At 68.4% G+C, this 27,172-nt stretch overlaps 1 protein-coding gene across 5 annotated transcripts; it reads left to right on the top strand.

Moving 5' to 3' along the window:
• The first annotated feature begins 245 nt into the window (after positions 1-245).
• On the top strand, positions 246-25,472 carry PLXNB2 (plexin B2). Of its 5 annotated transcripts, none has more exons than XM_072843396.1 (37): positions 246-267; positions 10,195-10,247; positions 13,717-14,803; positions 15,015-15,197; positions 15,280-15,408; positions 15,804-15,904; positions 15,994-16,120; positions 16,354-16,507; positions 16,617-16,731; positions 16,811-16,919; positions 17,001-17,102; positions 17,545-17,637; positions 17,845-17,926; positions 18,019-18,179; positions 18,266-18,414; positions 18,530-18,638; positions 18,741-18,877; positions 18,995-19,165; positions 19,520-19,649; positions 19,734-19,961; positions 20,045-20,239; positions 20,443-20,582; positions 20,678-20,778; positions 20,914-21,143; positions 21,261-21,442; positions 21,722-21,788; positions 21,931-22,077; positions 22,476-22,632; positions 22,766-22,866; positions 22,938-23,022; positions 23,148-23,302; positions 23,389-23,549; positions 23,623-23,770; positions 23,880-23,944; positions 24,060-24,135; positions 24,452-24,526; positions 24,603-25,472. In XM_072843396.1, exons 3-37 carry the CDS (start codon positions 13,730-13,732, stop codon positions 24,705-24,707), a joined length of 5,544 nt encoding a protein of 1,847 aa, XP_072699497.1. In that variant the 5' UTR covers positions 246-267; positions 10,195-10,247; positions 13,717-13,729; the 3' UTR covers positions 24,708-25,472. The 5 variants fall into 5 exon arrangements, with proteins under 5 accessions (XP_072699497.1, XP_072699496.1, XP_072699500.1 ...); XM_072843395.1 differs by lacking the exon at positions 246-267 and adding an exon at positions 598-736; XM_072843399.1 differs by lacking the exon at positions 246-267 and adding an exon at positions 598-736 and having other exon boundaries at positions 20,063-20,239.
• Positions 25,473-27,172: the final 1,700 nt, after the last annotated feature.

Here is a 27,172-nt window from a genome sequence, read left to right on the forward strand (position 1 = left end):
CCTCTGCAGCGGGGATGGGGTGGGCTTCGGTGTGGACCTGGCTCAGGGCCTCCTGGGAGCTCCGTGGGGCTGGGGCCGTCTTGGTCACTGGGGGCTGAACAGGAGGAGGTGCTGGAGGGTGTGGAGGGGACAGGAGGAAGTGAGCGTGCTGGAAGGACGGGCCAGGGAGGGGGCATCGTGGGGGGAGCGAGGCTTTGGGCAATGGCCTCCTTCGTCCCTGGGTGTCCAGCTGCTGCTCAGCACCCCAACCTGGGCAGGAGCTGGCAGGTGAGCCCTGTTGCTGACCTGGGGGCTGGACCTGGGGAGCACCTCTCACGAGGAGGGGGGGGTTGTGGCGCCTGGGAGTGGGTCAGGGCGCAGCAGTCCCCGGACCCCCTGGGGGACAGCAGAGGTGGTGGCCTGGACGCGACGGGGGATGCCCACCGCCTGCCGAGAAGCTGGCTGGAACCCGGGTGACGGCGAAGCGACGGACCCGCTGGGCCGGGACCCTCCCCTGCTCCCCCCTCCCCTCCCCCGCTCCCCCCTCCCCTCCCCCGCCCGGCGGCCTCCGCCGCCTCCCCGCCCTCCCCCTCCCCCCTCCCCTTCCCCCTCCCCCGCCGGGGGCGGGGCGGCTGCTCCCGCGCGCTCCGGCCCCTCCTCGGCCACACAAAGGCCCGTCTCCATGGCAGCCGCGCGGGCCGGAGCGCAGCGCGGATCGCGGCCCGGGCGCCATCGAGCCTCGGCGGCGGACGTGCAGGTACCGCGACGCGGGTGCGGGGCAAGCGGGGGGCCTCGCCGTGGGCGCCGCCCGGTCCCAGTCGGCGCTCCGCGGCGCGGGGGACCCGGGGCCGCTGCCGCCCCGCGGACGCGATCGGGCCTCGGCGGTCCGTGTGCCCCGGGCTCCCAGGTGGCCGGCGAGGCCCGGCGCCGGGCGGGGGGAGGTTCCCGGGGAGCCCCGCGCGCAGCGCCCTAGGGACCCCTCGCCCTCCCGCCCCTCCCTCCCCTCCCTCCGCGCCCACGCTCCCGCCTGCGCGGACCGGGCCGTGGCCGGGTGCAGTCTCCCGGTCGCCGGAGCTCGGCCCCGACCCAGCCGCCCCCGCCGCAGCCGCGGTTCCGGGGAGGCTGGACCCGCCGCCCTGCGCCTCCGCAGCCGCCCGGGGCCTCTGGTGGGGACCACCCTGCGCGCCCCGGGCTGTGCGGGGCCCAGAAGGTGGGACTAGGGCAGCTGGTGTCACGGCCGGCCTGCCTACCTGTCCTCGGGGCCTGCGGAGGCCGCCCGGGTCTGCTGGCCGGTGTGGGCTCAGGGTCGTTCTGGAGCCCAGGAAGCCCCAGAACCGCGTGGTCCAGGCACCTACCCCGGCCCTGAGCGTTCGCTCCCGCTCCACCTCGGCGGGGTTCCTCCTGCGGGAAGCCCTCCTGGACGGCCCTTCCCACTCCTCCGCGCTCAGGCTGATTAGCAGATTTCTGGGGTCCCGAAACTTGAGCCCCGAGCTTCCTGCCACGTCGCTAAAGCCGCTGTTCCTAACAAGTTGGAAAAGGAAGGAAAGGGTCTATTTGTGCTCCCCATGGTCTTTGCGGGGTCAGGACTGGGGGCAAAGCTGGGCCCCAAAGCCAGCGGCGTGTTCTGGGGCCTGGAGGGGTTTCTGGCCTGTTCCTGCGCAGGGAGCCCCTGAGGCCTCCCCCAGCCTAGTGCTGGGCCCCATGGAGGCCGGGGGAGCAGCAGGGTGGAGGGCGCTGTGGGACCCGAGCCCGCAGCCCACACGCTGCCCTGGTGGGGCCTGCACACGCAGTCTGGGAGTCGGGGTGGAGCAGCTGGTGGAGAGCCCATCCCCCGCCCCGAGGTGAGGGTCCCTGGCTGACCCTGCTGGGTGTTTTTGTGTCGTCTCAGCTTTTAGGAACTCCCAGAGAAGATAAAGGACAAACAAGTGGGCTCCACAGATCTGAGCCCCCCACCTCTTGCCAGATCGCTACAGCGAAGGGGGGAGCACCTCGGTGTTTGGGGTGGGCCCCTCAGGAGGCCTGAGGTCTGGCCAGGGGTTCCTTGCTCCAGGAGAGGAGGGAAGTGACTGAGAAAAACAAGGGTTTGGAATGTGAGTCCCCCCTCCTCCGCCGGCTGCCTGCCAAAAAGGAATTATTTTGGATTATCCAGCCGTGTCCAGCCACCCAAGGGGGGAGGCTGCAGCCCTGGGAGAGGCATCCACTTCCGGGGCTGAGGGCTGAGAGCACCGGGAGGGAGGGACGGAAGGGCAAGTCTGGGCAGCTCTGCCACCCCGAGGCTGCTCAGACTGGTCGGGGGCGGGGTGGGAGGGAGTGGATGCGTCACCCTTGGGTTGGAGGTTAGAGGCTGCCCCAGCAGGCCTGCCTGGTGGCCTGGAGTGGACCCAGGCCCCTCCAGGGGGGCCACAGGGCTGGAGGGGCCCCAGGGCTGGAGGGGCCCCAGGTCCTGTCCTCAGGGTGGGGCGCGGGGAGGCCCAGGCTGGGGACCCTTCCAGCCCCAGCACACGTAGCTTGACGGCCCGGGACGCTGCGGGTTCAGGTTCAGGGACACACCTTGGCGAGTTACTCACACCTGATGCTTCCCAGGGATGACGGGGAACAGGTAGGGGCGGGACTTAGATTGCTCCAGGCGAGACCCCCACCCCAGCCACCGAGGGCCGCACAGACCCCCCAAGCCTCTGACCGCCCAGCCCACACCCCCGGATTCCCAGGGGAACCAACCAAAGGCATTCGTGGGTCTCCGTCCAGGACACGGCCGCCACTGGGTGGGCTCCCAGGGTCCGTGCCTGAGCCTGCCCCGAGCCTGTGCCCGGTGCCCGGCAGCCCAGCGGGGACTGTCCCGGAGCAGGCAGCTTGGGCGGCGCGGGGAGCCCGGGGTCCTGGCCCTCGCCCAGGCCGGTGGAGCGGAAGAGATTGGATTGGAAAGCGCTGTAGGGGGCGGGGAGGGGGCTGGAGGCCTGGGGAGGGCTCCAGATGGCCTCGGCCCACCCCTCCCAAGAGGGCACCCCAGGCCTCAGGCCGCTGCGGGCGCGTGCGCCCTGGCCCCAGAGCCCAAGAGCCCCGGGACGTTGGGTGGGAGGGGTGCTCTGGTGGGGAGAGACCATGGGGTCCAGCACCCTCCCTCGGAGCCCCTTCTCTGACCCAGGCAGGGCCACCTTGGCGTGCCAGCAAGGGCTGCAGCCATGGTCATCCGGCCTCGGGGCGCTGGGGGCCGGCGGGGGTGCTTGTGAGCGTTTTTCCTCTGTTGAGGAGCCTCCTGGGTCACCCCTGCCTTGGACATGGGTGTGGGTCTGGGGGAGGCTGAGGCCAGCGGATCCGACCAGAACCCATGCCCGAGTCTGGCCCTGTGGAGGGGCTGCGGGGGTCCTGCGGGGGGGGGGGGCGGGGGGGACCCGCTTCCCTGGGGCGAGGGCCTGGGCCGGGCTGGGGCTGGGCAGAGGTCTGTCCAGAGCCTCCTGGGTGTTTGTGTTTGGGGTGGGGCTGAGGGTAGGGTGGGGTGGGGCCGCCTGTGGCTAATTGTCTTTGGACTCAAATTACAGGCTGAGACCGGGATCTGGGATCTGGGATCTGGGATCTGGGCGTTGTGATCAGCTGGGGGAGCAGGGGCAGCTGGGGGGGGGGCGGCGCGCTTCTGGTTCCCCCACCCCACCCCACACGCCCTTCCCCTCCTGGTTTCACATCTCCTGACGGGTGCCTGCTTCCCTCTGCCTCGCGGGCAGGAGGACCTTGGTTCCCTCAGCTGCCCAGGCCTCCCTGCCCGGCCCTGAGTCAGGCCACCGTCCTGCCCGAAGGCCACCCACATGGGTCTCTGATCGTCTGCTCCGTGCATGATTCACAAAGTCATAACAGTGGCTGGACCCAGGGCCCCCAAGGAGCCTACCGTGGCCAAGGACGGTGACCAGGCTGCTCACAGGGACGCGGGCAGGGCTGGCCCGCACCTGGAGCTGGCCATCTGTGTCCCGCTTTGTCTCTCTCAGGGGTCTCCGCACCCCCCCACATCCCAGCACCCCTTTCACACAGAGACGGGGCCACGATGCAATGTGGCTGGTGGCTACTCTCCCACCCCCCAAGTGTTTGGGAGCAGCGTGCTGGGCGTGCGAGAGTCTCCCGGGCTGGGATGGGGTATCTGGGGACAGGGCGTAGCCGGCGTCCACACCCTGGTCTCCAGGCCCTGGGACGGCGTGACTTTGAACCTGGCAGTGCTGGGAGAGTCCTGGCCCCGGGGCCACGGCGAGGGAGAGGAAGTCTTTGGGGAGCAGCCTGCATTCTGCCCCCAGCCCTGCCAGCAGCCCTGCCCCAACATATCGCTGCTGCACCGAGACTGAAGCCCGGGGTGGCGCCCGCTGGCCAGCAGGTCCCACGTGAGGCCCGGGATGGACAGGCCCAGTGGGGAGCTCAGATCTCTGCCCAATGCTGCCTGGCTGGGCGCCCTTGCCAGGAAAAGCAAGAGAGAAAACTGTTGGACGGGGAGCCCTTGAGGACCCACCTGTGTCAGCAGAGCCACCCGGCGGGGCATGTGCCCCCAGGGCAGTTCTGGCTGGCCCTCAAGTCCCCATCCCTGTCCCCTGAGCCTGCACGCCACGGACCCAGTCCGCAGCGACCCCGAGCTGGCTGCTGGAGGCTGAGGGTGCGCTGAGGTCCTGAGAGGCCCCAGCAGGCAGCATGGGGGACGGGAAGGGTGCTGTCCCCGCCTGCTGTGCCCCCACCCCCGCCCTTGCTCTGGGGGCCTGGGTCTGTCCTGGGCTGCAGCAAGCCTTTGGCACTTGCGGTACAGGGGCCCCGGAGTGGCAGCCTGGTAAGACAGGGGACCTGGCCACGTGGGCCCGGCTGTAGAGAGGTGGGGACTCTGGGCTGCACGTGGATCCTAGGCTCCCACCCCTGCCGCAGGCTGTCTGCAGGCTGTCCGCAGAGCCTGAGGCCTTGGTGGAGAAGGCGCGGTGGGGGGTCCTGCGTGGTCCACCTGCCCCTGCCCAGCCCCCTGATCGGGGATGGGAGACCAAGGGGAGGGAGAGGGGCGCTGGGGCTTCAGGGAGCTGGGCCTCGTCCCGTGCCTCCCAGGGAGGCCAGCGCCCACCTCCCCGCCCCCCCCGCCCCCCAGAGCGCAGCCACCCTGGTGCCTCCCCAGCACCTGCCTCACGTCGCAGGCAGCTCCCCTCCAGCTGAGCAGGGCCTTTCCTCGCTTGGGCTCCCGGTCCCTCTTCCCTCCCCAAACTCTGGCCGTTTTCCTTTGTGGGTACCAACTGCCGCCCCACCTTTAGCCTGGCCCAGGCCCCACCCAGCACCCCAAGCCCTGTGCGTCTGGCGGGGCCCCCAACCTGGCCTCCACTGGACACCTGGTTGGCAGCAGGCGGCCTGCGTACGGGCCCTGCCCCTCCACCCTGCCAGCACGGGGTGGCCCCAGCGCTGGGTACCCCAGGCTCCTCCCCGCCGCTGTTTGTCCTGGGGACGCACTGGGCGCCGGCAGGGTCCCTCGTGGGCGTCCCAGACGAGTGTGCCTGCACGTGTGCGGTCACGTGAGCGAGAGGTGGCTGGTGTGGCGGCTTGGCACGGCGCCCTGGGCTAATTGTGGGGTTCGGGAGTGATAGAGGAGGCGGGGCTGGGGTGACCGCTGAGGCGCTGACAGACTTGATGGGGAGATTACAGGCCTTGCTTACTCCTCACTCGCGCGGCAGCCCCCCCCCCCCCGTCCGCCCCACCCCCACTCCCGGCCCAGGAAGGGGGCTGGGCCCAGGAAGGGGGCTGGGGCGGGGGCTGCTCCACGCCCCGCAGCTGCCCCGCAGCTGCTGTGAGCCTCAGGCTGCCCTGGCCTGCGCACAGCCAGCTGTGAGGTGAGCCTGGGAGGGCAGATGCGTGGGAGAAGCTCGGAGGGGAGCAGCTCTTGGAGGGGCATGGGCAGAGAGGCCCCGCGTCAGAGCCAGCCGCTCCCACCCGCCGCGCTGGGAACCCTCCGCCTCCTGCATGGATGTGGGGCACGAGGGAACTGAGCCTCTCGCTGGGGGCCCTTCTGTGTCTGGGCATCCGTCCGAGTTGCTCTTCCTACCCATGCAGTGGCTGCATGCCTCATTTGTGCTGTGGACACCCTGTGGGGTCCGACCTTCAGGCGGCCCCTCCCCACCTTACCCCATCCTTCTGTGGCTATCCGACCACAGGCCACCCGCCGGTTATCTCGGGAGGATGTCCACACGCGCGTAAAAGCAAGGCCGGTCCCTGCCATCTGCTGGGGCTCTGTGAGCGCGGAGTGGGGGGCACACAGCAGCTTCGGTGGCACACAGGAAGCTGTCGGGCTTTGGGCCGAGCAATGGGACGGGTCAGCGGGCCACAGGCCGGAGTCTGGTGCAGAGCACGACACTGTGGGGCCGTGAGCAAGCACTGCTGTCCTAGCAGCAACCTGGGCCCTGGCCGGTGGGCGCATCCTGAAGGGCCTCAGCGTGGGCGGCTGGGGCTCGGGAGGAAGGGGCTGGGTGGTGGTGGGCACCGAGTCTAACAGAGCCCACGCTGCCCTGAGGGCCTGGGGGCCAAGGAGGCTGGCGACTGCTGCCTGCACCGAGGGTCTGCGCCCTGTCAGCCACCGGAACTGTTCTCCGGCTTCTCTGGGCCACCGGGCCGCAGGGCAGCTGCAGGGAGCCTTCTGTGGGCACCTGCAGGGGATGCAGGGCAGGGGCGTGGGGAGGGGCAACAGGGAGCTGTCCGTGGGCACCCGCAGGGGATGCAGGGCAGGGGCATGGGGAGGTGCTGCAGGGAGCTGTCCCTGGACACCTGCAGGGGCGGCAGAGCAGGGGCTGCAGGGCAGGCGTGGGGAGGGAGGGGCTCGAGCACACACAGGCTTTGTTGAGCGAGCCCCGGGGACACCTGAGGGCCGGGCTGGACCAGGCGGCCCCGCTCACCCCTCCTGGGCTGCTGAGAAGCCACCGCGGCCGGCTCCGTCGGGTGCTCGCCGTGCTGGGGTCTTGGGCCGTGGGGACTCGCCACGGGGACCCAGAGGCCGGACTCCCGGCGCCCAGGGCGGCCCCAGGGTGGCAGGTAGGAGCGTCACCGGCGGCGAGGGGTCCAGTGGGAGGCTCCGGTGGCGCTGACGCAAGTCTGGGGCTGCGACGTCAGTGTGTCCCTGGAGCCCCGCCCGCCCGCCCCGCCCCTGCCCTCGGTGCCCGGGCGGCGGGAGCTCGGCCTCGCCCGGGTCGGGGTCGCGGGGCGGCGGGGGGGCCGGGTGGCGGGGGAGGTGGCGCGGCCCGGACCCGCGCGCAGGTAGCGGCCGCCGCGCCGCCGGCAGCAGGTGAGCGCGCCCCGCCCTCGTGACCCGCGCCCCATTGTTTCCGCGCCCCTCGGACCGGCCCCCGCTCGCCCCCCCACACCCCCCGCCCGCCCCGGCCGCGCCCCCCCTCGCGCTTGTTTTGGAAACAGCCGAGGCTCGGATTTGCCGGCGATTTGCGGGCGCTTCGGCCTGTTTTGTTTCCTCTGATTTGTTTAACGCTCCCCGCTAATTGCAGATTTGCATTTTCGTCGGGAGACTTGAGGCCCGGTCCCCAGGCTGCCAGCTGCCGGCGGGGGAGGGGCGGGGCGGGGGAGGGGCGGCTCGGGAGGCTGGCTCCCCGCCCGGCGGGGCTCCCCTCGCCCCCCCCACCCGGCCCCCCACCTGCGCCACCTGGACCCCCCCACCTGACCCTCACCCCCCCACACACCTGCCCCCTCCACCCCCGCCTGTGCTCCCCGGGCCTCTGGGCCCCCTCCACCCCCCATCCTGGCCTGGCCAGGGGCCGCCCCCAAGCTGGACCCCACCTCCCCAATTGCTGTTAGCAGGAAGCAGAGAAGAGCGTCCTGGGAAGAAGGGCTGACCCAGCCCTGGGGGCTGTAGGCACCCGCCTCTCGGGTGCCTTCTGTTCACCTTCCTTGGGGTGTGGGGGGTGCAGAACCTGCCCGTGCCAGGGCCCTGGGGACCATGGGTTAGAGGGAGATGGCACCCAAGGGAAACCACAGGGACCCATCTGGCAGCTCGCCTGCTTCCTGCTCCGTCTGCCCCGCCTGTGGGAGGAGACAGCCGTGTGTGAGGTTGGGGGTCAGCTGCAGGGCACCTGCTGGTTCCCCAGGCACTGGCTCAGCGCAGGTGCACATCCCGGTGCAGATGCGCTTGTGGCAGGCCCGTCGGGGATGACCCAGACCCTAGAGGACAGGGGACTGTCACACAGGCCAGCTCAGGGTGGCTATCTCAGGATTCCATGGGGCAGGGGTGGCAAAGCAGAGGTGGTGACGAGTCCCCCAGAGTGCCGCCTCCCATAGGCACAGCCCTAGGATTTCCATAGGGTTTGCTTACCCTTCCTGGCAGTTCACTGAGGTCGATGTTATCACCCCCACTTTACGCGGGGAAACTGAGGCACAGCGTGGCCTTGTGAACTACCCACCTGACCAAGATAGAAAGCGACTGAGCATGAGTTTGAATCCAAAAGGCTGGCTCCGGGGTTACCCGGCTGGCTCAGGGGATGGAGTGTGACACTCCTGATCGGGGTTGTGAGTTCGAGTCCCACACTGGGTGTAGAGATCAATGTAAAATCTTGGAAACAAAAACAAACAAACAAAAAAAAACGAAAGCCTGGCTCCAGCCATCTGCCCTTGAGGCTGTCGCCTGGGGAGCAGTGGGTGTGAGACTATGAGGTGGGGGGCCCGAGGCCTCCGGGGCCTGTGATCCCGTGAGCTGCCTTCTGAGGGAAGTGAAAGTGGCCGTCCTGAGAGCCCATGATGCTGGCTGTTGGGGGCGCTGGGGGGCACGGCTGGGGAGTTGGCAGAGGCACCCTGGTGTGGGACGGCCGCCGGGGTGGCTGAGGAAGGACGGGCCCAGGCTTCATCTTGCCGGAAGTGTCTGCTGGAGGAGCCTGGTGTTGGTGCGCGGGGTGCGTGGGCCGGGGGGAGGCAGCCGCCCTCACCTTTGCTGCGGATGGTTGGACGGACGGACAGACAGACAGACGCCAGACTGGAGGGCAGGCCATGGAGGCCGTGTGCACCCCGGCTGCTTCCTCACCAGGCTGCGTCTCCTGACCAGGGGTTTCACCCCTGAGTTTGCCTGTGGGGTGGCCCCGGCTCCTTTGACCAAGGCTGCGCCTCAGCCCTGCACCCGAAGCGCGAGCCCCTGCCCCTGCTCCGCCCCTGCTGGTCTCCTTCGGATCTGCCCCGGCTCCTGCCCCAGCCTTGCAGGGATGTGGGGGGACGGCTCTGTGTTGGCGAGTGCTGCCCCAGACATTGGGGCCCGTGGTGTAGGCTGGTCCTGGGGGGTGGGGCTGGGGCTGGTCCTGGGGGGTGGGGGCTGGGATTGGCCAGGAGAGGTGGTGGCTCTAGGGCCAGGGCTGGCGGGGGGGGGGGGGGGGGGGGGGGGGGGATGCTGGGGGAGGCACCCATTAGCGTCCGGTGGTTAAGCCTCTGCGTTTAGACGATGCGGGAACATGTCCTTGTGAGACTTTTTCCGAAACTGGTAAATGAAGTTCTTTTGCTACCGAGGCCTGGCCTCCCTGCCCCCAGGCTTTACTACTGTTTTCAGTTTGAAAGGCGGCTTCTACAACTTCTCAGCAGTTAGACCCACAGAGATGCAGGAATCCCGTGCTGCCGCCACCCCCTGCACGGCCGGGCGTGTGTTTTGGGGTCCCCCGGTTGGGTGCCCGGTGGTTGCTGCATCGCCATCGCGGTGTCCGTGGACAGGCGTCCCCTGCGGGGGGGCGGTGGACACGGGAGCAGGGCTGCTGCAGTGACAGGCTAGCTCTTGCTCTCGTGAATGAATCACTAGTCCCCGGGGAGCTCACGACTGTCTCCGTTTCACAGGGGGGAAGTGAGGCAAGTTCACACGGCTTGGGAGTAGAGCTCGGGGTCACCCGCCTGCTTGTTATTCAGAAAGCAACTTGTGTTTTAACCAAATACACCTACCTGGCTGAAAAAAGGCACTTGGTGGCCACAGACCAATGACAAAAGGAAGCTGGTCCTTGCCCCCTTTCTCCCATGCTTGTGTCCGGGAAAGGCCACATGCTGTGCGCGTTGGGGTTGGGGTGCGGACGGACGGAGGGACCCAGTGGCCGGAGGGACCCGGTGGCCGGTGTCTGAGGAAGGGCTGCGCTGGGAGCAGGCTGCAGGGGGCAGAGGAGGTCGGAGGTGTCCCCTTGAGCTGCTCCCCCTCCAGCCGTGGAGTGGACGGTCGGAGGCAGGCCAGGCTTGGGGTGACACCGCTGTTGCTCCTTTGCTTCCTAGAGAATCTTGATGCTGGCGCAGGGCGGAGACTGAGCTGGACTCCTGGAGGCTGGGTGAGTGGAGGCTGGGCCCCACCTGGGGAAGGCAGAGGGGGCTGCCGCCGCGTGGCAAGGCTAGAGGAGGCCTCCCCTGCCACCGGTGGTGGGTGACCTTGAGCTCCGGTCTGGCTGGGCCCTGGGGCGCACGGGGGGCTCCGTCGGCTAAGCTGGGGGTCCTGGGATCGAGCCCCGCATTGGGTTCCACGCCCGGCCTGGAGTCCACTTGAGATTCTCTCCCCCACCCTCCCTGTGCGTGCGGCCTGTGTCTCTCTGTCTCTCTGTGTCTCTCTCCCTCTGCCCTGGCCCTGGGGGCTGCCAGCAGCCCTCCCACCTCCCGTCCCCCCTTCCCCGAGGCCCTGCTCTCCTCGGGAGGGTGGGCTCCACTGACGCTGGCTGACACTGGCAGGCGCCAGGCTCTGGGTCTTCTGGGTCTCGAGGGCTGCGAATCTGGGCTCTGGAAGGCGAGCCTGCCCAGACGTTTTTCTGGGCCAGCAACGAGCCAGAGTTTGTGCAACTTTTTGGAAGTGCACCTCTGGACCGCAGCCAGGAAGAAGGCCGCCGATGCCCTTGAGGAAATCCCCGCCAGCCCCGGTGAGCCAGGGGTCCTGGGGCTGCCTTCAAAACAGGAAGCGCCGTTCCAGGAACAGTAGGAACACTAGGGGCAGGAAGCTTTGCCGGCTGTGCCTGGCGCCTGGAACAGGCTTGAGCTCCTGGTCAGGTGGGTCACCTGAGGCTTTGTTTGCCCAGGAAGGGGGGAGGGAGCCGCTGCCTCTGACCTAGGGCCCTCCTGCCACCCTGGGTGATCTGGGCTCTCGCATGGTGCGGGGTGAGTTCGGAACGCTGGGATTTAAGCCTCAGGGTGGCCGCCACCCTGAGGAACCCTGGGCAGGATCTGGTCCAGCTCTAGCAGTGATGCTGCCCCAGACCCGGGGCCCTGGGGGGACCGCGCTGGCCTCCCCGCTGAGGGACTAGTGACACGGATGTTAACTGGAGGAAGACCAGAAGACCGCAGCTTTCTTTTTAAGCACTGCGACCCGTCTGCCTCTTGGGTCCCCCCCAAGGCTGTGAGTTAGCAGGGCTGGGGGAGGCTCCGAGCTGGAGCGGGGCCCAAGAGTTCCCCACCTGCTGTGGCTTCCAGTCCCGGCAGCCTGCGGACCCGCAGAGGGTCCACATGGGGGAGGGGAGGGGGGGAATCACTGCTGCCGGGACAGGGAGGGGGACGGGGACTGGGTGGGGGCCGGGGGATGGGGGTCAGGGGACGACTGGGGGACTGGGGACTGTGCCGCCCACGCCGCCGCCGGCCCCGCCCCCGCCCCTGTTCCCGCCCCCGCCCACCCACACTCCCTCCCTGGGCCCCGGGAACATTCCTTTCATTCCGCGCTCCAGCAGGCGGGTGGGAGCCGCCGGGCCTGGGTCTGGGTCTGGGCCAGGGTCTGCAGCGGCGCGGGGCCAGGTGAGCGGGGTGAGCGGCCGGTGGGGGCGGCCTGGCCGGGGAGGCGAGGGGCTCGGAGGCCCACCCCTGTCGCCCTGGCCGGCGCCGCCAAGCGGACTTTGGGCCCAGACGCAGCCCTGGGTCACGGGGCGGGGGCTGGACGAGGGGGCGGGCCCTGGATGAGGGGGCGGGCCCCCGGCCCTTTACTTCCCTGGGAGGGACAGGGAGGGACCAGGCACCGGGAAGTGCCCACGGGTGCCCAGCGCCCGGCCTCGGTGTGGAGGGCAGCCTGGGAGTCGGGCTCCTGAAACCTTGCCGGCTCTGACTAAAGGCCTGGCCGTCCCCCAGCCCTGTCACCCCCTTGGGGCCTCTCTGGCTCTCCTGCCGCCTGCCCAGCCTCTGCCCCCGGCAGCCAGGGGCCCTCCTGGGTCCCTGCGGTGTCCCCTTCATGCCTGGGTGGGGGTTCTGTGGCGCAGCAGCCAGGGGGCCGGCAGCACTGCAGGCTGTACTGCAACACACTGCTCCAGGGGGTAAGGAGGGTCGTGGTCCTGAGAATGGAGGGTGGCGGGGGAGACAAGACACAGCCTGGTCAGGGGTGCCTGGTGGCCCGAGCAGAGAAGGGAGTCTGGTGCGGAGGTGAAGCCGGCTCATGCCAGCAAGCACAGCCCTCCCTGCCCAAAGCCAGCGCTCCGAAGCCTCCTGTGGCCCAGGAGCAGAGCACGTGGCTTTCGGCCTTCCTGGAAGAGGGGTTCTCAGGGTAGAGGAGTGGGGGCACATGCAGGGAGGGCAAGGCAGCACGGGCTGTCTGGGGCCCTCCTTTCCCTCCGCTGCCCGGTCTGGCCCCCTAGGCATCAGGCCGGAGCGCCGGGGGCTCCCGGGAGGCAGGGCCCAGCAGAGGATGGATGCCCAGGGGATTCAGACCAGGATGGAGCAGGTCCCTGGGGGACCCCAGCCCCCAGCGCGGAGGAGGTCTAGAGGCCGAGCAGCCCTGCTGGGTCTCCCCGGCCCCGTGCCTGACTTGGGGGGAGAACCACATGTTCACGTCCTCTAACTTGGGGACGTTTTGTCCGCCTTGGCTTCAGTGGCTCAGCCCTCACACACGGACGCCTGGGCCTGCGTATGTGCCTGACCTGGCCCCCCTCGAGGGCTGGCGGCTCCTGGAAACTCTTCCCGGGGTCCTGCCCCCTGGGGTCCGGGCCTGGGGGTTGGCAGGGCCTGGGGGTTGGCGGGCGGGCTGGCTGGCGTGTTGGATGGGGAGGCAGGGCTGGGCTGTGGTCCGAGTGGCTCTCGTGTGTCCTGGGGCACCTGGCAGGCTCCGTCGGCAGGAGCATCGGCGGGAGCGTGTGACTCTGGATCTCGGGGTTGAGTTCGAGCCCCACGTGGGGAGTAGAGACGACTGAGGAAAGTGGGGGCCTTCAGTTCACACAGCTGGTTCCAGTTCCTTTCCATCTGAGGTTCTGGGTCCCTGTGTTTCCTGTGAGGTTGCACCACGTTCCGAGAGTCAGGTGTAGAACAGGTGTGTGGTCAGCGGTTGGCACATCCAGGCCTGTGCCCTCTTGGCCCGGGCCTGTGCACTGGGGCTCATGGTCTGGGTGCCCTCAGATCAGCTGGAGCCCTGGGGTCCTAGGGTGTGGGGAGAGCACACGCGTGAATGCCTGGGGGACCTCCCAGAGGAGGTGCTCTGTTGCCTCGCAGGTGGAGGACCTGGAGGTATGGAGGCCCTGGAGGTGTGTGAGCCCCAGGGGCAGCCACACACACCTGCAGCTCCCGTGGTGGTGGCCAGAGAGCCCGTCCCCCAGCTCTAGGTTGGGTTACAGGTTGAGCTTCTCGAGAAGGTCTGGGAGTCAGTCTCCATGGAGAGGAGGGCGCCCAGTCCCTTGTGCGGGAGGCAGGGAGGGACTGGGTCCCCCTGGGGTGGGCTCGAGGCCGGCACCCCCTCTGGCCTACATTCTGGTTCTTGGGGGGCGGGTATCTGGAGAGGCCCTGGAGGGGCTGCTTCCTCCATGTGCCTTCTCCGGGCTGGGCTCCCCTGATCCTGCTTTCTTCCCACAGGGAGCGGGGGGCCATGGCTCTGCAGCTCTGGGCGCTGACCCTCCTGGGCCTGGGGGTCACGGGTGCAGGACTGCGGCCCCGAAAGCTGGACATGTTCCGCAGCGAGACGGAGCTGAACCACCTGGTGGTGGACGAGGCGTCGGGCGTGGTATACCTGGGGGCGGTGAACGCGCTCTACCAGCTGAGCGCCGAGCTGCAGCTGGAGCAGCAGGCGGCCACCGGCCCGGCCCTGGACAACAAGAAGTGCACGCCGCCCATTGAGCCGAGCCAGTGCCATGAGGCTGTGCAGACGGACAACGTCAACCAGCTCCTGCTGCTGGACCCTCCCGGGAAGCGCCTGGTCGAGTGCGGCAGCCTCTTCAAGGGCATCTGTGCCCTGCGTGCGCTCAACAACATCTCCACGCTGCTCTTCTACGAGGACGGTAGTGGCGAGAAGTCTTTCGTGGCCAGCAACGACGAGAGTGTGAGCACGGTGGGGCTGGTGAGCGCCACAAGCCCTGGCGGCGAGCGTGTTCTGTTCGTGGGCAAAGGCAACGGGCCGCACGACAACGGCATCATCGTGAGCACGCGCCTGCTGGACCGGACCGAGGGCAGGGAGGCCTTCGAGGCCTACACGGACCACGCCACCTACAAGGCCGGGTACCTGTCCGCCAACACGCAGCAGTTTGTGGCCGCCTTTGAGGACGGCCTCTACGTCTTCTTCGTCTTCAACCAGCAGGACAAGCACCCGCCGCGGAACCGCACGCTCCTGGCTCGCATGTGCAAGCAGGACCCCTTCTACTACTCCTACCTGGAGCTGGACCTGCAGTGCCGCGACCCCAGCGACCCCCAGGCACTCCGCTTCAGCACGTGCCTGGCGGCCTCCGTGGCTGGGCCGGGTGCCGGCAGGGTGCTGTACGCCGTGTTCAGCAGGGATGGCCGGAGCGCCGGGGGCCCCCGCGCAGGCCTCTGTCTGTTCCCGCTCGACGAGGTCCACGCCAAGATGGAGGCCAACCGCAACGCCTGCTACACCGGCTCCCGGGAGGCGGGCCGAGACACCTTCTACAAGCCCTTCCACGGCGAAATCCAGTGTGGCGGCCACGGAACGGTACGTGGCCTCCGCACCTGCTCCCGTGGGTGTCTGGGCAGCACCAGCTGTGAGGACGCCCTGCGCGGGGGCGAGCTGTCACCAGCCGGGTCCCACTCGCGGGTCGCTCCCTCGGGGGGTCTTGGCCCCCGGGGGCGTGTGTGGGGACGGGGCTGGGAGGCCTCAAGCAGGGCGCGGGGCCTATGCCCAGAGCTGACGCCACGGTCCACAGGGCGCCAGCGAGAGCTTCCCGTGCGGCTCGGAGCACCTGCCCTACCCGCTGGGCAGCAGAGACGGACTCACAGCCACGGCCGTGCTGCAGCGCGGCGGCCTGAACCTGACAGCCGTGGTGGTGACCACCGAGAACGGCCACACGGTCGCCTTCCTGGGCACCTCCGACGGCCGGGTCCTCAAGGTGAGGCCCGGGGCTGCGGCGGGCGGCTCCCGGGGGCCACCTGTGCACGGCCCCATCTTCATGCGCGGCCCTCCGCCCGCAGGTGTACCTTGCCCCGGACGGCACCTCCGCGGAGTACGGCTCCATCCTCGTGGAGATCAACAAGAGAATCAAGCGGGACCTGGCACTGTCTGCCAACCTGACCAGTCTCTACGCCATGACCCAGGACAAGGTGGGCCGAGGAGCCCTGGAGGAGGGGGTGCGGGTGACGGGGGGCGGGGCAGCCTCGGTGCCACCCCGAGCCGTGTCTGGCCGCTTCCTGGTCTCGGGCTGCAGCGATGCGTCTGCTCTGAGCAGAGGCAGGGGCCCCGACCATGGGGACGTGGGCCAGGCCCCCTCCACTGAGGGGTCTCGAGGTGCACAGGGCGGCCGGGCCCCTTGTTCCCCCGGACGCCCCATGATCCCAGGCACCTCAAGCCGCGGGGCGGTTCAGAGCCGCTGCCCCTGGACCCCAGGCCTCCCGCTGGCAGCAGGTTTTTAAGGCTCAGAGATAAAGGTGGGCCCTCGCCCGTGACCCCAAGGGGCCGGTCCCTGTGGCAGCCTGGCTCACAGTGCTGCTGCGCCCAGGTGTTCCGGCTGCCGGTCCAGGAGTGTCACATCTACCCAAGCTGCCAGCAGTGCCGCAGCTCACAGGACCCCTACTGCGGCTGGTGCGTTGTCGAGGGACGGTGAGTGCCCGGGGGGGCTGGGGGGCCGGGGGGCTGGGGACGGCGGGTGGGCCGGCAGGCGCAGGTCTGAGGCCACCCTGCCCCTGTAGATGCACCAGGAGGGTTGAGTGCCCTCGGGCAGAGGAGAGCGGCCACTGGCTGTGGAGCCGTGACGAGGCCTGTGTGGCTGTCACCGGAGCGCAGCCCCAGAACATGAGCCGACGGGCGCAGGGCGAGGTGCGTGGTGTGGCAGGGCCGGGGCCGGGCCGGGGTGGGGCTCCCACTGGCGGAGGCTATGGACGAGGAGCCTGCCCTCTGTGGGGTTCCCCTGGCCCACATGACCTGGGACAAGCACAGGGGCCTGTTCCCAGTGAGGAGTTGGGTTCCCCATCCCTGCCCAGGGCTTGGCGTGGGCGGAGGGCAGGTGCCCTGGGCGGAGGGCCCCGCTGTGAGCCGCCCGCCCTCCCCAGGTGCAGCTGACCGTCAGCCCCCTCCCAGCCCTGAGCGAGGAGGACGAGCTGCTGTGCCTCTTCGGGAATTCGCCGGCACACGCTGCCCGCGTGGAAGGGGACGTGGTCATCTGCAACTCCCCGCACACCATTCCTCGCACACCGGCCGGCCAAGGTGAGGCCTCCACACAGCAGGGGGGCTGGGGCAGCCGGGGGGCGGGGACACGCCTTGCTGCCCACCCGCCCGGTGCCTGCCTGATGCCGTCCCTATCTGCCGTCTGCAGACCACGTGGCCGTGAGCATCCAGCTGCGCTTCAGACGCAACAACACCTTCCTCACGTCCCACCAGTACCCATTCTACGACTGTCGGGAGGCCATGAGCCTGGCAGAGAACCTGCCGTGAGTGTCCCTGCTGGCCTAGGGTGCCCGTTGCCCAGCCCGCGCCGTGGCCGGCACCCCTCACTGCCCTCTCCTCCAGGTGCATCTCCTGCACAAGCAACCGCTGGACCTGCCAGTGGGACCTGCGCTACCACGAGTGTCGGGAGGCCTCCCCCAACCCCGAGGACGGCATCGTCCGCGCCCACATGGTGAGCGTCTGTGGGCACCAGCTGGGAGCCGGGCTGCTGGGTGCTGGCGGGGCAGCCCTTGACCAGCTTTGTTCCCTCCAGGAGGACAACTGCCCCCAGTTCCTGAACCCCAGCCCCCTGGTCATCCCCATGAACCACGAGACAGATGTGACCTTCCAGGGCAAGAACCTGGAGACGGTGAAGGTGGGGGCACTTGTGGGGCCCGGGAGGGGCCATGGGGGCTGCTGGATGGTCTGTAGGGCTCGGTCACAGCCCCTTTCTTGCAAAACCAGAGTCAAAGTGCCTGGTGCTCACTCGAGCTTCCCCTGGCTCAGGACCCCAGCACTCGAGGGAGGTGCTGCCCACGTATTTGGGGGCAGAGAAGCCAGTGGGACATGGGGTCATTCAGACGGGCCTTGAACGAAGGCAGAGAGTGGGAGATGGAGTTTTATGGTTTGGGTGTCGGGTGGCTGGGCGGCCGGGATGGGGCCACACCGTGGTGGTGACCGTGGCGGGAATGCCTGGGGGCGGCTGCGCAGTCCTGAGATGGGGTGGCTGGGGTGACAGGTGTGGGGTGCAGAGAGGTGTCGGCGCTGGGCCGGGGGCGGGATGGGCGTCCGGGCGTCCTCACCACACTTCCTTGCAGGGTTCCTCTCTGCACGTGGGCAGTGACCTGCTCAAGTTTGAGGAGCCGGTGAGCGCCCAGGAACCAGGAACCTTCTTCTTTCGGACCCCAAAGGTACGGCCCCCAGGGCAGGCAGGGGGTAGTGCAGAGGGAGTGTGGCCTAGGGTGTCTGCATCTGTGAGGCTCTGGCTTCCTCCCACCTGGAGGCCTTCCCCTGCTGCCCCTTGGCTGTGAGGGGACTGCATGGGCCACTGCGCACTGGTCACCCCGGGTCTGAGTGGGAGCAGGAAGTACAGGGGGTGTCCCTGCTCGTCCCCCCAGCTCTCCCACGACGCCAACGAGACCCTGCCTTTGCACCTGTACGTCAAGTCCTACGGCAAGAACGTTGACAGCAAGCTCCAAGGTATGTGGGCAGCTGGGCTTGTGGGGGGGGGCAGGCGGGGAAGCAGGGCTGGATGGGCAGGGCGGCTCCGCTGACCCCCCTTCCTCGTCCAGTCACCCTGTACAACTGCTCCTTCGGCCGGAGCGACTGCAGCCTGTGCCTGGCGGCCGACCCAGCGTACAAGTGCGTGTGGTGCGCCGGGCAGGGCAGGTGCGTGTACGAGGCTCTGTGCAGCAACACCACCTCCGAGTGTCCACCGCCCGTCATCACCAGGGTGAGCCTCCTGCGCCCGCCCCCGCCGCCCCCCGTGCAGCCCTGCCCACCTGAGCTGCTGGGTCAGCTGCACTCTGCCCCTTCCAGATCCATCCTGAGACGGGCCCACTGGGCGGGGGCATTCGAATCACGATCTTGGGGTCCAATTTGGGGGTCACCGCGGATGACGTCAAGAGGGTCACCGTGGCAGGCCAGAACTGCGCCTTTGAGCCAGAGCGCTACTCCGTGTCCACCCGGTGAGTAGACGGCCTGGAGGGCAGGGGGCCGGGTGACGGGGCGGCGGCGGAAGACGGGTCCAGGCACGTGCGGGTGCCCACCGCTGAGCGTCCTCCCGGCTGGTCCCTCACCCAGGATCGTGTGTGCCATTGAGGCTGCGGCGGGGCCCATCACCAGGGGCGTCACGGTGGACGTCAACGGGAAGCTGGGTCACTCACCACCCCATGTCCAGTTCACCTACCAGGTAAGTGCCTGGCTTCTGACCATCGAGGGTCGCCTGTGGACTCGGGGCGGGGTCGTGCGTCCACCACCTGGCCCTGATCCGAGGCGTCTGCCCCTCTTCCAGCAGCCCCAGCCCCTCAGCGTGGACCCAAAACAGGGGCCACAGGCCGGAGGCACCACACTGACCATCAGCGGCACCCATCTGGACACGGGCTCTGAGGAGGACGTGCGGGTGACCCTCAACGACGTCCCCTGTAAAGTGTGGGTGTCGTCTGCGGGCTGCTGAATCTCTGGGGGATGGGGTGGGGGCAGTGGGGCCAACCTGGCCCATTGACCCCAGGGCTGGGGCCGGCACTGATCAGCAGTTCCCACCCCCAGGACGCAGTTTGGGGCACAGCTGCAGTGTGTCACCGGCCCACAGTCCGTGCTGGGGGAGCTGCCCCTGGAGATTTACTACGGGGGCTCCCGGGTGCCCAGCCCCGGCGTCCTCTTCACCTACCGCGAGAACCCAGTGCTACGGGCCTTCGAACCACTGCGAAGCTTCGTCAGGTGTGGCCTCACTCCCCTCCTGGCCAGCTGGGGGCCCCCACCGTGCGCTCACCCCTCTCGGCTACTTCCCAGGCGTCCTCTGCCCACTAGGCCCTGAGGGCATGGTGGGGCTGGTCTGCGCAGCAGGGGAGCCTCCAGGGAACCCCACTACACCCCCAGATCAGCTCTCCTAGAAGCCCAGATTGCTGCCCCCCCAACTTCCAACAGATGGCGGTGCTCACAGTCACGGTCGCGGGTGCCCGTGTGCACAGACCTGCACCCCAAGTGCGGGGCGGGGCCACAGCTTGGCAGGGCACCCGCTCGGGAGCTGGCTTGCCCAGGTCCATCCTCTCAGGCGCTGCCCCCTGTCCGCAGTGGTGGCCGTAGCATCAACGTCACGGGCCAGGGCTTCAGCCTCATCCAGAGATTCGCTATGGTGGTCATAGCCGAGCCCCTGCAGTCCTGGCGGCAGCGGCGGGAGGCCGGGCTCCTGCAGCCCACGACGGTCAGTCCTCGGCACGCGGGCCCCCCGGGAGGTGCGGCAGGGGCCCTGGGCCACAGGGCCTGACGGCCTGGCCTCGGCCTGCAGGTCGTGGGCACGGAGTACGTGTTCTACAACGACTCCAAGGTCGTGTTCTCGTCCCCGGCGGTCCCCGAGGAGCCCGAGGCCTACAACCTCACGGCCCTCATCCAGATGGACGGGCACCGTGCCCTGCTCAGGACTGAGGCCGGGGCCTTTGAGTACGTGGCCGACCCCACCTTTGAGAACTTCACGGGGGGCGTCAAGAAGCAGGTCAACAAGCTCATCCATGCCCGGGTGAGGACTGGCCTCCGCCAGGGGTGGGGGCGGGGTGGGTGGTCAGCAGGAGAGGCCGCCCAGGTGTCCCTGACTCCCTCCAGGCCGCGTGCTCCCCCCAGGGCACAAACCTCAACAAGGCAATGACGCTTCACGAGGCCGAGGCCTTTGTTGGTGCCGAACGGTGCATCATGAAGACGCTGACAGAGACGGATCTGTACTGCGAGCCTCCCGAGGTGCAGCCTCCCCCGAAGCGGCGGCAGAAGAGGGACACGACGCATAACCTGCCTGAGTTCATCGTGCGTGTGGTCGTGTGGGCACTGGGCTGGGGTGGGGGTGTGGGGGTCATGGGGCTCTGTGCCCCAGGGGCAGGGTAGGGGTGGGGGTCCCGAGGCCCCAGGGGCAGGGCAGGGGTGGGGGGGGTGTGCCAAGGCCCCAGGGGCAGGGGAGGGCAGGGGTGGGGGGGTTCTCCATCACAGCCACATATGCCCCATCTTTGCAGGTGAAATTCGGGTCTCGGGAGTGGGTCCTGGGCCGTGTGGAGTATGACACGAGGGCGAGCGACGTGCCACTCAGCCTCATCCTGCCACTGGTCATCGTGCCCATGGTGGTGGTCATTGCCGTGTCTGTCTACTGCTACTGGTGAGCCCCCTGGCCACACACAGCACCCCACGCAGGCTCTGAGCCAGCGAGCAGCCTGACGCAGGCCAGGCCCAGTGACCTCCCTGTGCCCCCAGGAGGAAGAGCCAACAGGCGGAGCGCGAATACGAGAAGATCAAGTCCCAGCTGGAGGGCCTGGAGGAGAGCGTGCGGGACCGCTGCAAGAAGGAGTTCACAGGTAGGGCCTCCGGGCAGCCAGGCGGGAGGCTCACTGCTGGGACTGGGGTCTCCGGGGGAGGGCACCTCCTGGGACTGGAAGGCTGGGGACGAAGGCGGGCAGGCGGCAGACTGCCTCACCCTGGCCTCCCCCCAGACCTGATGATCGAGATGGAGGACCAGACCAACGATGTGCACGAGGCGGGCATCCCGGTGCTGGACTACAAGACCTACACCGACCGCGTCTTCTTCCTGCCCTCGAAGGACGGCGACAAGGACGTGATGATCACGGGCCGACTGGACATCCCCGAGTCGCGGCGGTCTGTGGTAGAGCAGGCCCTGTACCAGTTCTCCAACCTGCTCAACAGCAAGTCTTTTCTGGTCACTGTGAGTGGGGCCAGGGTGGGTGGGGCGGGGCAGGGGAGCAGTGGGGGCAGGGTGTCTGTCGTGGGGAGCCCCCCAGCGCTCCCCCGCTCACCGCCTGCCCCCCGCCGGCCCTGGCAGTTTATCCACACCCTGGAGAGCCAGCGCGAGTTCTCCGCCCGCGCCAAGGTCTACTTCGCGTCCCTGCTGACAGTGGCGCTGCACGGGAAGCTGGAGTACTACACGGACATCATGCGCACGCTCTTCCTAGAGCTCATGGAGCAGTACGTGGTGGCCAAGAACCCCAAGCTGATGCTGCGCAGGTGTGTGTGAGGCACCTGCCATGCCCGGTTCGCCTGCAGACTCAGCCACTGCACGTGGGTGGGGAGGGGGTGGCCGGCCACGGTGGCGCTGGCAGCATGGGCATCTCCGCTGGTGCCCTTGGCCTCTGCTCTCTGTGGGACGGGGTGGAAGCTGCTGGGGGGGTCTAGGCTGGACGTGTGCGTTCTGACGGGGCCCTGAGCCTGGCAGGGCACTGTGGGGCCCAGAGGAGCCGCTGGGCCTCAGTACCCCACTCAGCGAATACCTCGTTGCACCCTCAGGTCCGAGACGGTGGTAGAGAGGATGTTGTCCAACTGGATGTCCATCTGCCTGTACCAGTACCTCAAGGTGGGTTCCCGGTGGCCCTGCCAGGGCTGCGGAGTGAGGTGGCTCTCCCCGCTCTCCCCCCACACGTCCGCCTGCATGTGGCATCCCCAGGGGGTTGGGCCCGGCTGGTCCCCCGTGGCTGAGCTGCCCTCTGTTGCTCCAGGACAGCGCCGGCGAGCCCCTGTACAAGCTATTCAAGGCCATCAAGCATCAGGTGGAGAAGGGGCCCGTCGATGCCGTGCAGAAGAAGGCCAAGTACACGCTCAACGATACGGGGCTGCTGGGCGATGATGTGGAGTACGCACCCCTGGTGAGCCCCGGGCCGGGGTGGGGGTGGGCCTCAGACGGGGTTCCCCATGTCGCTGGGCTCTGGGCAGCCTCCGTTCCGGGAGCTAGAGGCCATTCAGGGACTCAGGCCCAGCTGAGTCCAGAGAGGGGTTGTGAGTCCCCCGCAGCTGTTGGGGCTCAAGGGTGTCTGGAGAGAGACTGCGTGTCCTGGCGTCTGGGGCTGCTGCAGGCACACCTGAGAGTCTGCTGACCAGGGCTTGTGGGGACAAGGCCAGGCCAGGCCACCCCCGGTGCCCTAGGGTCTCAGAGCTGCCCCCGCCACCTGACAGCGTGGCCACGGGGGGCCGGGGCTGCTCCCACAGGGGTGGGCAGGGAGAGCGAGGCCCCCACGCTGGCTCTTCACTCTGTGTCCTCCTGCAGACAGTGAGCGTGATCGTCCAAGACGAAGGCGCAGATGCCATCCCAGTCAAGGTCCTCAACTGTGACACCATCTCCCAGGTCAAGGAGAAGATCATCGACCAGGTGTACCGCACGCAGCCGTGCTCCCGCTGGCCAAAGGCTGACAGTGTGGTCCTCGGTGAGCAAGGTCCCTGTGTCCCCCAGGGAGGGGTCTTGCCCTCGGGCCCAGGGCTGGCCGGCGGTGGAGGGATAGCCAGCGGGAGTTGGGCTCTATGGGGCCGGGCTCCAGGTGTTGGGCTGTGTCCTTCCAGAGTGGCGTCCAGGCTCCACGGCCCAGATCCTGTCAGACCTGGACCTGACCTCCCAGCGGGAGGGCCGGTGGAAGCGCATCAACACCCTGATGCACTACAACGTGAGTGGGGGGCCGGGGCGTGGGGGGCCACGCGCGGGGCGGGGCCTGCCCTCATGACGGCCGTGCCCCAGGTCCGGGACGGAGCCACGCTCATCCTGTCCACGGTGGGAGTGTCACAGCAGCCGGAGGACAGCCAGCCGGACCTGCCCGGGGAGCGTGAGTCCCTCCCTTCAGCCTGTGCTCTCAGCGTGGACTGGCGCCTGCTCTGTGCCGCCCTGGCTGGGAGGGGGGGTGCCAGGCTCCAGCCTGGTCCTTCACCCCCACCCCGCCCCACCCCGCAGGCCACGCCCTCCTGGAGGAGGAGAACCGCGTGTGGCACCTGGTGCGGCTGGCGGACGAGGTGGATGAGGGCAAGTCCAAGCGGGGCAGTGTGAAGGAGAAGGAGCGTACCAAGGCCATCACCGAGATCTACCTGACGCGTCTGCTGTCCGTCAAGGTGGGTGCAGCAGGGGGGCGCTGGCCCAGCACTGGCTGGGCGCTGGCCGCGCCCCCTCCATGCTGAGTGCTCCTGCCATCCCGCAGGGCACACTGCAGCAGTTCGTGGACAACTTCTTCCAGAGCGTCCTGGCACCCGGACACGCGGTGCCACCAGCCGTCAAGTATTTCTTCGACTTCCTGGACGAGCAGGCGGAGAAGCACGACATCAAGGACGAGGACACCATCCATATCTGGAAGACCAACAGGTGGGGGCTCCCCTCCGGCTGCCCACCCCGCCCCACGGTCCGCAGCCCCTCATTCCCTGTCTCCCTGCCTCAGTTTACCACTCCGGTTCTGGGTGAACATTCTCAAGAACCCGCACTTCATCTTCGACGTGCACGTTCACGAGGTGGTGGACTCCTCCCTGTCGGTCATTGCGCAGACCTTCATGGACGCCTGTACGCGCACCGAGCACAAGCTGAGCCGCGTGAGTGGAGCCCACAGGCCGGGAGGGCGTCTGAGGCTGGGCTCAGGACGAGGGCCTGGGGTGGGGCCTGGGACCCCCCGCCGACACCCCCTCCTGTCTGTGCCCCCAGGACTCCCCCAGCAACAAGCTGCTCTACGCCAAGGAGATCTCCACCTATAAGAAGATGGTAGAGGAGTGAGTGCCCTCCCCTCTGCCCGACCTTGGCACCTACCCTCGGCCCCTGGGGGTGGCTCCCACCCTGCCTGGGAGGCCTCACCCCTGCCCTGAGCGCACCCCCTCTCCCCTGCAGTTATTACAAGGGAATCCGACAGATGGTGCAGGTCAGCGACCAGGACATGAACACACACTTGGCAGAGATTTCGCGGGTGAGAGAAGATGCGGGGTGGACCCCAGCTGCCCCTGCCCCGAAGCCTGCAGGCTGGGGGCCCCCCAGTGGGGCAGGGACTGTGCTCTGGAGGGGGGCGGGGTCCAGTGGTGCCTACAGGAGAGAAGTGGGGGGGGGGGGCAGATGATGGGCCGGCAGGCGTGGGCTCCATGCGCCCTGTGCGGTGCTGCGCTGGCCCTGCCTGCCGTGTCGGTGTGTCTGGGGGAGTGTGTGTCCGTGGCCAGCCCACAGCTGGAAGCCTTCTATGTGTCTGCCCTCCCGCCACCCCGGGTCATACACTCACCTCCACCCCCCAGGCGCACACAGACTCCCTGAACACCCTTGTGGCCCTGCACCAGCTCTACCAGTACACGCAGAAGTACTACGACGAGGTAAGGGCCGTCCTCCCAGGGGTGGCGGCGCCCGGGCCCTGGGTCCCTGCCGCGGTCTGACGTGAGCCCCCCTCAGATCATCAATGCCCTGGAGGAGGATCCCGCCGCGCAGAAGATGCAGCTGGCCTTTCGCCTCCAGCAGATCGCGGCTGCGCTGGAGAACAAAGTCACAGACCTCTGACCTCCAACTTCTGCCACCACGGTCTCTGGGCACAGGTGCGTGATGCCCCGTGTCAGTCACGGGGCGGCCCCTGAAGACGAGGCCAAGTGGCGAGGCCCTTACCTTTCACCAGCAGAGCAAGAGCCCCGGGGCATGTGGAAGACGCCCCCGGGGGAGCCCTTGTCTCGGTGTCTGGTGTGTGTAGCATCTTTCTCAGCAATACTGCCGGGCGCCCGCCAGCACCAGCCCCTCCTGCAGAACCAGCACCAGGTGTTCTGTGTCACACCAAGTGATTCGCAAACGTGCCTTATGCCCTGGAGCCGTGCTGGGTCGTTGGGGGCAGTTGGGCCTCCACTCCCCCTCCCTGAGCACCAGCAGCCGCCTCGCATCCTGGGTTTGGCCTCTCTGGGTGAGGTCTGAGTGCCTGTGGCCCCCAGGGCCCGGCACCCAGATTGTGTCTGTCTGTCCCACTGGGACGGAAGGAGAGAAGCGGTACGAAGCCTTCCTGACCTCACCCGGCCGGCCCTGTGGGGCGCTGGCACCCCGGGTGGACTCCGCACCACGGGCCTCACCTCACAGGTCAAGCTGGACGTCAGACGTCGAGGCCCAGGCGGCCAGAGGGGACCCAGCAGGCGGAGGGTCTGTTTCAGCCTGTCTGACAGGCCGTCCTGGAGGCCGGGCCCAGGCTGGGGTCCGGGAGCAGCTCCGCCAGGACCGCCCTCGCCCCTACCCCCTTTTGTAAATCTTGTTAATTGTAAATCAAATATAGCTGTGTTTTTCACTCTGCTGGTTGGCTGGGTTCCTCCTGGCACTGGGGCATATATGCGTCCCTGCCTGCCGCCCCCCTTACCAGGCCAGACATGGTTGCAGGGTGTCCCCCTTGGGGCTCCCCGGCACGCAGGGGAGTGTTGAGCTGTTCGTGTGGCCCCGGGCCGCCCCAGGGCGCAGGAGCTGAGGCTCCAGGGACAGCCCGGTGGGGACAGCCTGGCATCCCTGCACCCCCCCGAGCGGGGGGGGCGGGGAGGGGAGATGGGGATCCGGTGCCATCTGGTGGCGAACCCGCCCCCACCCATCCACCTGGGCTCAGGGGCTGCAGCTGATGGCGGTGGGTGTGGCTTGGGCCTCCCGCTGGACCTCGAACCCCAGACGGGTCTCCTCTCCTGAGATGGGGGTATCTCGCAGGCCTGGTCCAGCCAGCACACGTTCAGTGAGTTATCGCTGTGTGCAGACCCCACCAGAGAGCGGGGGCCCTGGGAGGCAGCCCTGTGTCCCCGCTGCTCCGGCTGTGGGGCCATCTGGGTCAGCTCCAGGACGACTCGGGGCTGCAGTAAGGCTGACGGCCGGGGAAGGAGCACGGGGCAGAGGCACAGAGGCACCGCTGTAGCCCTCGGGGTGTCCACATGGTGTCGGCCCGTCAGGCCTGCCCTGTGAGGGCCCGGACTCCCAGGATACCAGCCCAGCAGAAGGGGAAAGCTCCTAACTGAGGACAGGTGTGGTGCAGCCAGCCTGACACGGCTGCATCCAGTTGCCCACATGTCTGCAGCTTCCCCACACTTGCTGCTGTGTCCTCGGGCCGCCCCACACCGTCTCCCCCACTGAGGCTTCCTTTTGGCCCTGGACAGGCTAGGCCTCGGCGGGACCCCCTGCACACAGGGGCAGCCCCATTCAAGCCTCACGGAACAAGTGTGGCTACCTCTCGCAAGGAAAAGGTGCGAGGCAAACAGCTGACGTCCCCCACCCCAAGGACCTCTAGGTGACACGGTTATGAGCCACACTGTTCCCCAAGATTCAGCTGTTCAGAAGCAGGTGGGGTACCTTCTGGAAGAGCTAAGCTGGGGGCACCTGGAGCAGGCGGAGGTGGGAACCTGGGGCCTGGCTGCCAGCCCTCCACCAGCCACTCCTGCCAGCCCCCAACTGGGCAGCCAGTGAGGACCCCTCACATTCTGGGGGGCATGCAGGCAGTGGAGGAAGGGCTGCAGGCCCAACGGGGGTTTACCCCCCCTCAGAGGGCAGGAGGTGTCCTTCTAGGGCCAGTGAGGGTAGAGACTGGGTGTGGATGTTGGGGTGGGGCAGGCCAGCCTGGAGTGGTCGCCGTGACAAACTGACGATGACCCACCCTCCCGTGTCCACTTCCCCGTGTCCCTGTGGGGCAGGTGGGGGCAAGGACAGGAGGAAGCACACGGCCTCCATGACCTTTCCTGCCAAGTTGCAGAAAGCTGCCCAAGGCCCTACCCTGCTTTCAAACCAGTGACCCCTCCCCGGAATCAGGGGCCTCCATGTCAGGAGCTCAGGGGAGCTCCTGCCGGCCTACGGGTGGCCTGGGCAGTGGAGGGGACACGGAGAGGAGAGAGACCTTGGACACCAAGGGATAACAGCGAAGGAGTGGGGAGACCGGGATGGGGTCCCGAGGCCCAGGGCCGGCATCTTCCCCGCGGCTTCCCCACCGGGACCCAGCTCCCACCTGAGGCACCTGCCGCTCCCCGCTG

Source organism: Canis lupus, chromosome 11, assembly GCF_048164855.1.
Source record: "Canis lupus baileyi chromosome 11, mCanLup2.hap1, whole genome shotgun sequence".
In the NCBI taxonomy this organism is placed as follows: domain Eukaryota; kingdom Metazoa; phylum Chordata; class Mammalia; order Carnivora; family Canidae; genus Canis; species Canis lupus.